Below are 13667 nucleotides of genomic sequence, written 5' to 3'. Positions count from 1 at the left end.
GGTGAAAATGGCTACCAAATGCTATTATTGTGTGAAAATTCTCAATTTTATTTTTTACATTTTTAACTTTATAATGCTATAACTTATTGAAAAGTGTATTGATCAATATAATTTTTTTATGGGAAATACTATTTTTTAATAATCCCTTTTTCATTCGACATACTTTATCTTAATCAGGATATTAATAAGGAACAAGCAGTTTATGAAGCTTTTGGAATAATCCACCAATTTTTTAAAATTAAACACTATCTAAAGATTTGCATCGAAGCGTTTTTTATGATAGTGATTTTAATCACTGTCAGATATCATTATACTTGAACCATTTATGCCACGTCACCACTGTGCCGCGACCCCCCTGTGCTGGGTTTTTCTACTTTTGGTTTTAATAAAAATAATTTTGGGTATGGTATGGCACATTAGATCATTTAGTCACTACCTTAAAGTTGATGTTCAGCTGCACTGTATACTGTTAGTTCCCAAATGGGTAACCATACAGGAATTTTAACAGTGACACACACCTTGCCTCCTTACTGGTTCCCTCAGCTATAATGAGGTTGTGTTATGTTGAATGCCAGTGTAAAAATACTGTCAAATTAATAAGATAGAGCTGATCCCAAATAGTTAAGATAGAAGCTAAGGAGATAATGTTATTTTTTAATAATATTATTTATTAAAATAATAATTAAAATTTAAACTTTATAGAGGATCAAGTATTGATTTGGGTGATTTAACACCTTGTAATGCATCACCAAACCTTAATGCTTTGATATCCTTCCAAAGAGATGACACTGAAGAATGTTGGAGAACCACTGTGCGTTCTTTACTTGAACAAACCCCTACAAACACCCTTCACATATTTCATATTTTACATAGAGTAGTAAAAGTAAATAAAAATTTCGTTATAAATATTTTATATTGTGGTATTACAAATAATAAACTTATTATATAATTATTCATCAAAAGGATATTACAAAAAAATGTGTGTTGCTCACACAAGAAGCTTGTACAACCCTAAGTGAATATGTAGAAGAAGATCCTGCAACTACTGGATGTTGTACCCAAAGTCATACCAATTGTAGACAATTATTAACTCATTTAAATTCAGCAATTATTGTGTTGACTACTCATGCAGATCCACCCCTTGTATGGTTTACTCCTATCTCATTGAAAACATCAGGGAACCTACATTTCTCAATGTTACAAATCCGTGAACATATTGACACATTACTTGATCGTAAAGATCAAACATCTGAGGTTGGCAATAACATTAATGCATTTTTGAATCTGCAGATAAAATTAAAACATTTTTATTATTTTTATTTTTTTTTAGTGTTTATTTTCAGTACGCACCACTATGAAAGTTTTTAAACTTGGTGAACACATACTTGAAAGATCTAGTTCAAGTAGTAATGGAGGAAGTTATTTAAATGAAGAATTAATTTTAGATTTGGGTAGGGCATTATACAAACTACACCTGCAACTTTTACTTTTACTAGAATCTGCAGCCAAAATGTACTCTACTTTATCAAATTTAGCCACTGAAAGCAAAGTAAATGCTTAAAATTTTAATGGTTACAAGAGAATAAATTATAAAAAATGGTTTTTTATTATAATAGCTTCAAGATTTATCTGCTGAAGTTAGTACAGTTAGACGAGCACTTTTACGAGCTAAAGAAGAAAGTGGTACCCATCCTTTAGCACCAACTCCTGAGGAAAGTCTTGCTCAAATATTGCAAGATTCAGATTGGCCCAATTCAGTGTCTTACACTAAGCAAGACAAGTAAAATATATTTAAGCATATATTTATTTTCATGCAAAACTAATTCATTTTATAACAATTGACTGCCAAACTTTTAATAAATTTCTGTGATAAAATTAAAATTAATAATTAGGTCTTTTCTCAATTTTACATTTCTAGTTATTGAATTATAATAAATAAATATTTTGAGATGCTAAATTTAATTTGTCATGTAACAATGTACATGATTTTCTTTTTAATTTCGATGAATAAGTCTTCACTACCCTTTGAAAGAAAATATCTGTAAAACATTTTTTCTATTACTTTTTTGAAATTAAATTAATATATTTCTGTTGTAGTTATTCAAAAGTGTCTTGTTAATAGTTACTAAATTCTCAATAAAAACTATTTTTTAATAGTAGTTTTTTTTTTTAATTAATGAATTGTGTTGTATCTTGAGATTATCAAATCTACACTTTGTGTTTGAATAATTTCTAATACATATTTACAAATAGTTATTATTATTCATAATTAATGGATGATACTGTTATTTTTTAATATGTGTAGAAATCATTGGCCTAGTGAACTAATATCAACTGGTACAAAAGATGATAACAATGATATTACAAACATTTTGAGTGTTTATTGTCATCTATTAATTGAAAAACATACGGGTATGAATGATTTGTTTAACTTTAATTTTTAAAACATTGTATTAAGTTGTATTTAATTAGATGGATTCATAATGACTGAAGAAGATCTGATGAGTGTCACTAATGGACTTATGGCTGAAATTTATCCAATGTTAGAAGCTCTAAATAGTATTGATATCCGAATGAAAAGTTTAAAAACAAACTATCCTCAACTATAAATTGTATCTCATTTTCATTTTTAGAATACAATTATTTTTGTTAGTGAATTATTTATTTTGAAAAATATCAACAATTTTTTTATCTAGTCCTTAGGACATTTATAGTTTTTTTTTATTTATTAATTATTATAATAATCATCATTATGTATAAAAAATATATATAACATTTATCAATATTATAATGTATTTTTAAAATAAATTTTTTATAAAATTATAATTTCATAGCTTGCCTTAGCGTCATAAAGTCTTAAATAATTAACATTAAAACAACCATACAATAATAATTAGGTAAGTCTGTAACATAAACTTACATAAAAAAGAACAAATTTTTAATACTTATATTAATAATTATTCTTGTATGTGTGCAGTATTTAGATTTTACATTTTACACACATACTCATTAAAAAAAGTAATAGTATTAAAAACATTTTATAAAATTAAACTGAATACTGAAATTTTAATAATGACTGTTACAAATTGCCATTTACAATTAAGTATTGTAACTCTGACAATGATTCATTATCACTATCAAACTGCAGCAACTGAGGTTCCATTAGTTAACCCTCCTGCTGAAGTACTAGTGCTTAAATATAATTTTAAAATATCTGATACACTGCTCGATGTTCCAAATATTAGTGCCATGATCCCCACAATAATCAACACAAAATTTCTAAATTTCATCCAAAGCGTAACATTATCCCAACAAGTTGCCAACTCGATAATAACTGGTGCTATTATACCAAGCAATGAAAAACAGAAAGCACCAATAAGTCCTATAAATGGACTTATGGAAGGTACAGCTATAGCAACACCAACTATAAAGAAAAAATTAAAAAAAAATTTTTTATTATTTAATTGATTATTAATTATTTATGATGTATCTTTCACTTACCAGATGCCAAAACCAGTATAGTCCTTAAGATATAGTTATGGAACATACTAGCTTTTTCATAACATCCTTGTATTTGGTTCCATCCAATTTCCAGGCACACATAAAATTGTAAACCATAGGTAAAAAACACAGCCAAACTAATAAATATCTTAGCCAATTGAGCAGCTCTATATTTAATAATATTAATTAGTATTAATATTTTAGCTGAAATTTTTAGTGTTGTAACACTTACATATCTACAGTAGGCAAGTTGAGAGTTATACTGTCCTTTGTACCTTCGCCATATTGGAGATAGCCAAGAAAACCTAGCATAATATAAACAATAGTAACACCGCCCATACCAAGGTTCAAAACACCAAATACTCCTAAGAAATGTTTGGGTGTCTTCATGTTGTTTTCTAAGGGCATCACCTATAAAAAAAAATTATAATTGTCATATAAAATCATCTTTAATTTATGAATGATTTTTATTATGATCAATGATAATACGAATATATAGATTTACTTACCACTCCTATTGCTTCCATGGCAAATACAGTAATGCTGAAAAATGCGGGGAAAGTGTCCAGAGTACCATACTGGGGTCGCTCACTGATGGCTGGTAAATTTTGTATCAAGTAATAAAATGTAATACCAAGACCACTGGCCATCAAGAGATTAGCCAATGTAGAAAATGGTGCCAAGTATTTAAGGTTAGGCACGTAGCTCAGTAAAATAAGTGGCAGGGTTAACATTAGTATATACCACCTAATATCAACCTCAACTTTTGTATAATGTAGAATAACTTGTTGAAAGTTTGTGGCTATTATCACAGTGTATACACAGCAGGTACCAAAATAGGTGACAAAGAGCAAGATTAAGATCACTTGGCGGGACAAATATGACAATTTCCTTGACCATGATGGGCCGTTAGCAAACGCCACTTCTGCGACGTCGGCAAAGCTCATGGCCGTTACTTTAGTTCGCCTGTACAGTATGTGGGCACATTTAACCTGCAATCGTTTAAAATTCATAAGTATTACTATAAAATGCTTTATAATATTAATAATATATTTTTATCGAATACTTTTTTGGGAGTTTCCCGACTACGTCACGTTTTTTATTTTTACCTTTTTCATAGCCCGATTGCGTCCAGGACCACATGGATACCACTAATCAATAATACACAAATATACCATTATATAACTTAGATGCGATTCAAAAAGTCTCATAACACGATTAAAAGCTTTAAAAATGTCAAGATTACTTTATTTGTATATTTTGAATAGCTTTGTATTTGAAGAGTATATCAGTACACCTCTTTGTAGTGCACTACGGGTAACTCTAAATAAACTGGGCACATTCGGGCTACTTATGGAAAACATTTTTTTTTTTTTTTGACACATTTAGACGATACCTTTTTTGGACGCAATCCAGACGCTGGATAAAAGTAAATTTGGGACACAATCAGAATATGCCCACTTTTTGTATATAAAATATTTATGCTAATATTAAAAATTGTATTGATACTAATAATGCAGTGCTATTTGAGCAAAGAGGAATAAATCGAAAAAAAATTTTAAATATTTATTAAGAAAATTATTTTTATAAAAACAAATCCTATGCGTAAGAATTTTTTTCTATTTACCTTCTGCCTAAACGTAAAGGAATTTGTGATATACGTGATAGACTCAAAACCCTAAATTCATATTTTTGACAAATCGAAGGTAAAATGTAAGTTAAGCGTCTGTATATGATTATTATAAAATTAAAAAAAATATATATATATAAACATAGTAATAATTAAATTCAGTTTCTTCTTTACAAAAACTTTTAATTATTATAATATTTTTTTAAGAGAAAAATTACTTACGAGTGTGTAGGAACAAAATGTGCACACTAATGAAACAAAAATGGTGGCGAAAACACCGACAAGTAACCCTGAACATTTAAAAGCCTGAGGCATAGCTAAAATTCCTGTGCCGAGGGATGCCTTGAGTAAGTGAGTAAGAGTATCACAGTCTCTGAAAAATTAAATTATTGTAATAATATACAGTTTTTACTTTGATATATAGAGTAATTACGTAGTTGGATGTTCTAGATTTCTTTCCAGGAACGGATCAAAGTATTCTATTTCTCCTTTTTCTGGATGTTTGCCATTTTTGAACCTGAAATAAAAATAAAAAATATATTTTAATACAAATAAACAATAATTTTCTATATAGATGTTCAATTTCGAAACAATCAAAATCTATTAATATTTATTGGTTAAAAATTATCAAGTGGTATGTGGTGTTCATTAGCAATGACAAATTATCTTGCAATGTTTTTAGGTTGTATTACAAGTAAAAATAAAACGCATTGTACTATTTTTTTCAATTATGTTTATTGATTTAACCATTTGATTATCTAACTAAACGGTAATATACAAATAAATTAATCTTTAAGAACTCAATGATAACTTATTTGTTCATAAATTTAAAAATTCGAGTAAGATGAAACTGAATAAATCGAACGCAACAAAAAATAATTGTTACGCATTTTATTTTGACCCAAAACTTTTTTTGTGCTAAATTTATAAAAACGCAGTTGTACAAATGTAAAAATAACAAAACGTACACGGGCCAAACGTTCCATTTAAAACACGTGCTTTTTAATAACTTAGTGCACGTGGTCTTAATGCATACGACAAATTAGGGAGGGCTGAAACAATTTTGATACGAGACGAACATAATTTGAAACGTTTGACCGGTGACGAATAAAACACTAAATGCTCTCAAGGTTTTTAATGTGTCCCATAAAAATGTTCGCTGATTGAATAACGGACATTGACGTTTGTACCGCTGAACTACCGACAATGGATATCAAGTACAAATTGAAAATAAAATGAATTTTATTAACGAAGAGGTTTTATTAACATCAAACTGGCAGCAAATTGAGCTAATTCGCGGGGAAACGTTTCAGTCGTTTAAATTTATAATTTAACTTTGATTAACCCAATAGTTTCCATTAATACTGTATAAATGATTAAAAAATATGGTCATTAATAAAATTTTGTCCTACATATTTTATATACGCTTAAAAAATAAGCATGACTAAGTTGACCATAGAACAATACAATTATTACCTATTTTTTATTTCTATTAAAAAATATATAAATAAATGTAAAAGTAAATAAATATTTTTTCCATATTGTGCAATCAAAAAGACAGAAACTTTCTTTTTCTGACTTTTCAGTAGATTAAAGATAAAATATACTGTATCATTAATCTCTATAAATTTATCAAATTTAAATCAGTTTTATTCCAATTCAAGTCAAATTTATTATATTTTAATATGCACAATTATGAGATAAGTAAATCCTAAAATCATATACCTCATACTCTCAAAATCAAAGATTTAAGTTACTGCCATATTCGCAAGAAAGAGTGTTGTACAATCAATTTCATTGCATCTTGATCTTATTTAAATAACTCTTAAAATTATGTAAAGAACATTTAACATCAATATTATATACAAGTCGTATACAAACTAGATTAAATTTTTTTTTTTTTTTGCATAATTTAAATAAAAGTAGTTAAAAGTATTTTAAATAAGATAGTACAAGGGGTCCGTTGTACAACACAGTTCTCAAATAAATTTTATTATGATTCTATTGGTTTTATTTAATAAAAAATAAACACATCACGGTAAAATTAATACCTATGAACTTCGCATCGAAGCTAAAATAAAAATAAATTAATGTTGTGTTGCATCTCCTAAAAAATTACAATTTATTTGGTAAGATAATTAATTTATTTCAGAACTTTTGCGTATTAATTATGAGACATTAGGAAGTCAATGTAAAATTTGAGAGCATAAGTGTTTATGTAAATAAAACGATAATTCAATGTTAATTTACGCAATTCGAAAAAAATGTTCGATTCCTATCGTTTCACACGAATACACATAACCGCCAAAAATACCGTCTATATATTTCCTGGAATTTTGCTTATGTAAATATATATCACGTGCTTATTAATAAAAATTAATTGTTTTCTAAGTAAAAGGCCGGTACTTACTTGTTGGACGCGGTGTCTCTCATTTTGGATTTGTCGTCCAACAGGAACGACTCGAGCTCCGGAAGGTCTGTTTTGGAACCCTTTAAAAGAGAACAAAATATAATTTAACTAAAATAATTTTCGTAATGAACAATTTATTAAAATACTCAATCTCGATGAGTGCAAAACGATTTAAAATAATCCGATTGGGCTGCGAGCTAGCATGATTTAATATGCTACTCTGATAATTTAAATAAATAAAAAACTGTGTAATGTTAAAGGAAAGCTTAGAAGAAACGTCGTTGCTGGACTGACTCGAATACAACTACATGTTAAGTCTGAGATAGAAACCGAAATGGATCGTTGACAAAGTATTTGGCGCGACAAACTAAAATTGGTTATTTTAAAAATAAAACTAGACTTACAGGTGATGACTAGACAGGCGGACACGGCCTAAGTGATTGACCGCGATCGATTACTTGGACGAAAAAGTATTTTTTATGATTGATCGGTCGTGATATAGATATTTTTTCAACTTCTCCGGGAAACCGGATTGAGTAGAAAAATAAATGCCATAAACGAGTTTCCGACCTGAAAACGACGAGACGACCGCGGAGGAGGTTTCCAGGTACTGTTTCCTATTCCCTTGATTTTCCCTCGAGACAGTCCGCGTATTCCCGTGTCCAAAACTCGGAATGCAATGAAATCGTTTACTGAGAGTTTACACTTTTTACCAGACTGACATTCTGTCGGCGTAAACAAAATAACTGCAACACCGAGTGCAGGTAGGAGATGTGTGGTGTATTTGCGGAAACGTGCTCTAACTATAACAGCAAAATCGTACTCGGCCTAAAGAGATTATTTACTATTATTTTTTTTTCCACTCGATAAAAATAAAACGCTTGGACGACAGTTATTATGATGTCTCCGTGGCCTAATTACAAACGGTATGCGTTTCACTGACGGTGTACAAAAAATAAATAAAACGCAATTACTTACAAAGAGTGAATCGTTTTAAAAAAAAAAGCCACTTGGAAATAATTTTTTATAATTATCAATTATAAAAAAAAAGAAAAAATTTAATTTAATTATACTAAATAGTATAGTTAAAAACTTTAATAATTTGTTTAATTTTCAAGTAATTATGTCGAAAAAAATTAAATATGCATTGAGTTCTAAAGAAAATGAGTCTAGAAAGGAATTCATTTAATAACTGTAGAAAAGGCGACTCCGGTGAAAAATCTGTCAGCCGAAGTTGCAATCCGTTGCAGTAGTAATTCGGTACTGATTTGCTTTTAGAGAATTTTTGAATAAGACATTCATTGATCACCGTCATTAAATACCATAAATTATAGTTTCAGCAAAGTTCTTTTATCTCGTTAAAAAATTAGAGTCAGTGAAAAAAGTGTAGGAAATAAACGGCTCATTAAAATTGATTTAATAAATGATAACGCTAAACGATAGACAAATGTATAGGAAAGACATCAATTTACACTATTTTTTTTGCTATGCGCGTTAAATGATACGGAACGGCCAGTGATCTAACTTAATTACAACACTATTAACACGAATTACAACAGATTTTCATTAGTAGGTTATTTTTTCATTCGGTTCCCGAAACGGACAAGTGTAACAAGATTAAATATAAAAATTAATTACCAAATAGGAATTATCAGTAGAATTAACGAGGGTCCATTCCGTTGCCGCAAAAACTTACTAAGCCGCGGTTAAGAAAGACAAGGCGCTTATAAAGCTTTACACGGGGTGGGGTGCCCGTGGTCAGTGTCGTTTTATACATGCATTAAAGTCAAAGACCTCTGTTCTTGGAACTCGTGATTTAAATGTCCGTCCGAGGACACTTGAAATACAATGTCAAAAGCGTATAAGAAAATATTTCCCGACTTTTGTGCCAAGTCGTTTGCGTGACAGGCAATAAAAAATAAAGGAATCCGGTCCGATGCCGTTAATACTTACCATTTTGCTGGGCATTTTGGCCAGTGGTACTTCGAAGGAGTTTTTGTACAGGAAATGTAACAGCAATGTATCAATTGGGAGCTAACTGTTTTGAGACCGGAACGACATCAACAAGTCCAGTGATTTCTGTAATAATTATAAAAACATTCTTATTTTATTAACACAATTTTTATATTAGTTAATAGACAATAAACCATGTTGATAACGTATGTACAAAGTGTAAATCATACGCACGACACACGCTGCAGGTAATAATACTTGTCTATTTGGGTAAGATAATCTTTAAATAATATTATGCTAATGTAACTTGTGTCATAAAGGCAAATATAAAATTGTTTGCATGGTAAACGTAGACGTTGTGCTCTTTGTAGTCTTAACTATTATCATTTAAACTCCTTGGCCTATTCCTATATCAAATTCTTCTTTAATCATGGCCGAAAACACTTTATTGACATTCAAAAACCTTACAATAATTAAAAACAATTATAAGTTACCTTATTTTACTTGTAGTATAAGTAAAAATGTCTTAATTTAAAAGCATTTAGGTGTTTTATATTTTTATAAATGAATATTGTAACCAATTATGGTATTTGTTTATTATGTTATCGCCATAATAAAAATAATAATATTGATCTAAAAATTTATAATATTGTGCATTAGTCAACAATTTCTTTGTAGCAGAAAAGACCAATTTCCTTTGATACATCATTTTGGGATGCAATTATTTTTCAAAGATAGCATAATTTACTAATAATCAAAATAAATCAAAACACACGGCTAGCATATAATATATAATATATAAATGTTCTTTGTTTTTATCATAAATAAATTATGTTTTATTACATTATAATATGATTATGTAAAGAAAAAGATTAATTTACTTATACATATTTAGGATTTTATTTTGAGGGATGGAGTGTAAAGAAATATTCTATTTTTTGTTCCTATAAAAAATCTATTATTTATTTTATTTTAAAGGGCAATACCAAGGGAATCTAGCAATTTATCATTTTTTCTTAACTAGCCGATAACTTCACCATAATATTCTGTTATAAACAGTACGCTTCATAAAAATTCAGACTAATTTTATTATGAGTACGCAATACTGCAAATAAAAAAAAAAAAACTATTCTATGTTAAAAACTGTATTAGAATCAGCCATCAGACTATCCTTTCAATTCATTTCTAATTACTAAAAAATATTTCTAGGAAGTTGGTTAAATTCGCTTCAGTACTTTTCAAGATGAATGAGCATTTTAAAAAATAAAATGCGTCGTGTGCACGATTTTTCCATCGATTGGGCGAATCTGCTCCTGAAACTCTAATAGGTCTTCCAAAGTCAAAAATTCAGTTCTAACCAAGAAATAGTAGTTTTGCAAATGCAATTGAAGTCGCTCAATGCAAAGCGCATTCCAAATGATCCAAAAATTAGATATCGATTTGGATCGTTGCGTCAAGTTGTGGGGGGGGGAGATACTTTAAATACGAAATAATACTAAATATATTCTTTGATTTTTTCCGAATATACTCTCAGTGTTTATTGAGTGCCCTTTGTATTAATGTACGTAGCACAAGTTAATAATCAAATATTAACAATATTGATCACAATAATATGTATCTGCCCCTTTTTCAGATTTCAAACATTTAATATTTGCTATTATTCAGAAGTCCTGCAATCATGTTGTCAAGACATTAGACGAGTAGAGTTCATGACAAAACTTCTAGTGTTCTTAAATTATCACTGCAATGTAAGTATATGGTAACTAAGAAATAGCAAACGTTTGTAAAGGAAATTACAATAAAAATAATTGATAACGCACGTGATTGCTATTAAATCATTTTCAACTAATTGAAATCTTCTTAGAGCGATAAAATTAGCTACAGACGATTAATATTAAAACAATCAGCACTAAAAATGTACTATCAATTTAAAAAAGAATGATGAAATATTAGTTATGTATTGGGTAAAATTTTAGTTACGTTATGATCAAAATTTTAGGAAAATTTATTATCATATAAACAATATATTTCATATTTGTTAAAAAATTTAAAAACCTTAAGAAAACACTGGTTTTTAAGTTAACAATGAATACAAATTACATTACATGTACTAATATTTTTAAATGCTATTAAAATTACAACTGAACGTCTGATTCATTTATCCTCCAGAAAATATAGTGAAATGATATACACTAAGTTCTGAAAAATCGTATAGTGTATACAATAAACGTTATATTATAGTAAGTATATTTTTTAAATGACGTTATTATTATTATTTTTTTTTTTTTGACATTATGCACAATTTCAAGAACGCAAAAAATGATAATGTAATGCACTCGTGTCCAATCTCTGTGTCCACTTAGTTTATTTAAACTTGAAAACGAAGATTACAAAAATATTTGAGGTGAAAATAAATCCGTAATAATCATAGTACAATAAAACATAACAAACCACGTGAGAACATTACAATGAATATTTTGCAGACTTCATGAATCAAATACAATTGTAAAGTGAACGCGACACTTTCATTACTATGTATAATTATTACTTAATTTTGCTTGTAATTTAAATTTTAGTTGAGAATAAATTTATTTGTATAGAGTAAATGTTTTTTTATATTCAAAACAAAATTTTACTTAATTTATTAAGGGCAAAAACTATTTTATTTTTAATAAACATAATATATTTTTTATTATATTACTTTAAAATATCGCCACGTCTTAAAACAACCCTTGAGATTTAAAATTGTTCTAAATCTGACAGCTGTAAGTAAGTACTTTTAATTACCAAAATAATATTTCTTTATGGTTTATTCAATCACTCAAAAGTAAAATTTTTTATAATAACAAAAGAAATTTTATTTCTTCTATTTTTAATTCAATTATTAGTAATATTTTTTTATCGAAAAAAAATTGTCAGTAAAAAATTTATCAGCAAATATTGATTTTGACCGAAATAACTATTAGAGTCTTATTTATACAACAAATCAGGTTTAAGAGGAACAAATAGATAGTACTAATCAGTAGTATATAAATCTTGATTGTGTTAGAAAATTTGTCTTACAAAACGAGGTCTATATGAAATTACAAATATTTATCATGACAAAGGTCATATCATTATACAAAATAAGTTTATTGTTCAAATAAGTAGATTATTTTTTTATGATGTAATAACAATAACAAAAATAATTATTATCTCATAACCTAAACATATTAAAAATTATACACAAATCAAAATATTGTGATAAAGATAAATATTGAATATTATCCATTTATAATATTCCAATTGTTCAAACTGATGTAATAAAAATGATTTTATTTTAATACAAATTGCATCAAAAACTATTAATAAGCATAAAATCCATATATTTTAATACTATTAAACGTTATTTCCAAAATATTATAAATTTATAAATTATCTATATGTAATCTCAGTTAGTGTATTGTAACTGGATTAATTATTACACTATACGAAATTTATCTCCATAAACTTTCAAACGTATGTCAAAAAGGTCATAAGTATGTTGTAAAAAAAAAATGTAAAATCAATTCAATTTTACTACCACTTATTAGAACTATCAAAAATATTTCATAGAATAAAATAAGAATAAGTTCAAATATATTTCCGATTGTTCAAAAAAATTATTTTTAATTATTTCCCAAGTAATCTACTAGCATATTTGAAAAACATAAAAAAATATCTTTATCATAGACAGTTCAATTAAAATTAATTAAATATAAATAATATGTAATTTAAGAACAGACAAGTTTTCCCTTAACAAGTCCTTGAATAACTTTTATACCTTCGATACTTAAATACATTGTACTTTATTCTATTAAACGACAAAAAAATCCTTATATACCCATTTGAATAATGAGACAACACATTATTCATTTATTGATATTAAACTCAAATTAATAATATTTGAATTTGTTGAAATTAATAACATGACATATAGATTGAATATTAAATTTAAGTAAACATTATTTCAAATAGAATTTAGGTATAATTTTTTTTTAATTTTTATTTTATAAATTCATTAATTAATCGTTCGGTTAATTTAATTAGATAATAAATTCTATAAAACTGATATATAATTTATTAGATTAATATTATTAATGTATATAAAATCTATAAATATAAAAATAAAGTAAATTATATTTTTTATTTTTG

At 27.4% G+C, this 13667-nt stretch overlaps 2 protein-coding genes across 8 annotated transcripts in view; one reads left to right on the top strand and one right to left on the bottom strand.

Annotated features, from left to right (window-relative positions):
* Positions 1 to 2783, top strand: part of LOC126905318 (protein furry) — a 72998-nt gene extending 70215 nt beyond the window's left edge. For both annotated transcript variants that reach the window (XM_050684899.1, XM_050684898.1), the window contains 6 exons: positions 703 to 883; positions 964 to 1254; positions 1331 to 1549; positions 1617 to 1780; positions 2306 to 2412; positions 2473 to 2783. In XM_050684899.1, the coding sequence (XP_050540856.1) occupies positions 703 to 883; positions 964 to 1254; positions 1331 to 1549; positions 1617 to 1780; positions 2306 to 2412; positions 2473 to 2609 (1099 nt within the window). In that variant the 3' untranslated portion in view covers positions 2610 to 2783. The remainder of the gene's footprint in view (positions 1 to 702; positions 884 to 963; positions 1255 to 1330; positions 1550 to 1616; positions 1781 to 2305; positions 2413 to 2472) is intronic.
* Positions 2784 to 2902: 119 nt separating this feature from the next.
* The window catches only part of LOC126905322 (proton-coupled amino acid transporter-like protein pathetic), a 31095-nt gene continuing 20330 nt past the window's right edge, over positions 2903 to 13667 (bottom strand). For 4 of the 6 annotated variants that reach the window (XM_050684905.1, XM_050684909.1, XM_050684906.1 and 1 more), the window contains exons 2-9: positions 9495 to 9620; positions 7542 to 7621; positions 5565 to 5648; positions 5354 to 5504; positions 4011 to 4493; positions 3734 to 3912; positions 3502 to 3668; positions 2903 to 3424 (exon numbers count right to left, since the gene is read on the bottom strand). In XM_050684905.1, the coding sequence (XP_050540862.1) occupies positions 3138 to 3424; positions 3502 to 3668; positions 3734 to 3912; positions 4011 to 4493; positions 5354 to 5504; positions 5565 to 5648; positions 7542 to 7621; positions 9495 to 9509 (1446 nt within the window). In that variant the 5' untranslated portion in view covers positions 9510 to 9620 and the 3' untranslated portion in view covers positions 2903 to 3137. Of the gene's footprint in view, positions 3425 to 3501; positions 3669 to 3733; positions 3913 to 4010; positions 4494 to 5353; positions 5505 to 5564; positions 5649 to 7541; positions 7622 to 7945; positions 8229 to 9494; positions 9621 to 9801; positions 9958 to 13667 lie in introns of those variants that run through there. The other 2 variants (XM_050684908.1, XM_050684910.1) reach the window with 2 other exon arrangements.

The sequence above is a fragment of the Daktulosphaira vitifoliae genome, unplaced genomic scaffold, assembly GCF_025091365.1.
Source record: "Daktulosphaira vitifoliae isolate Bord-2020 unplaced genomic scaffold, ASM2509136v1 Scaffold_4, whole genome shotgun sequence".
NCBI lineage: Eukaryota > Metazoa > Arthropoda > Insecta > Hemiptera > Phylloxeridae > Daktulosphaira > Daktulosphaira vitifoliae.
The sequence above is the reverse complement of the archived record's forward strand: the minus strand, read 5'-3'. Positions and strand labels throughout refer to the sequence as shown.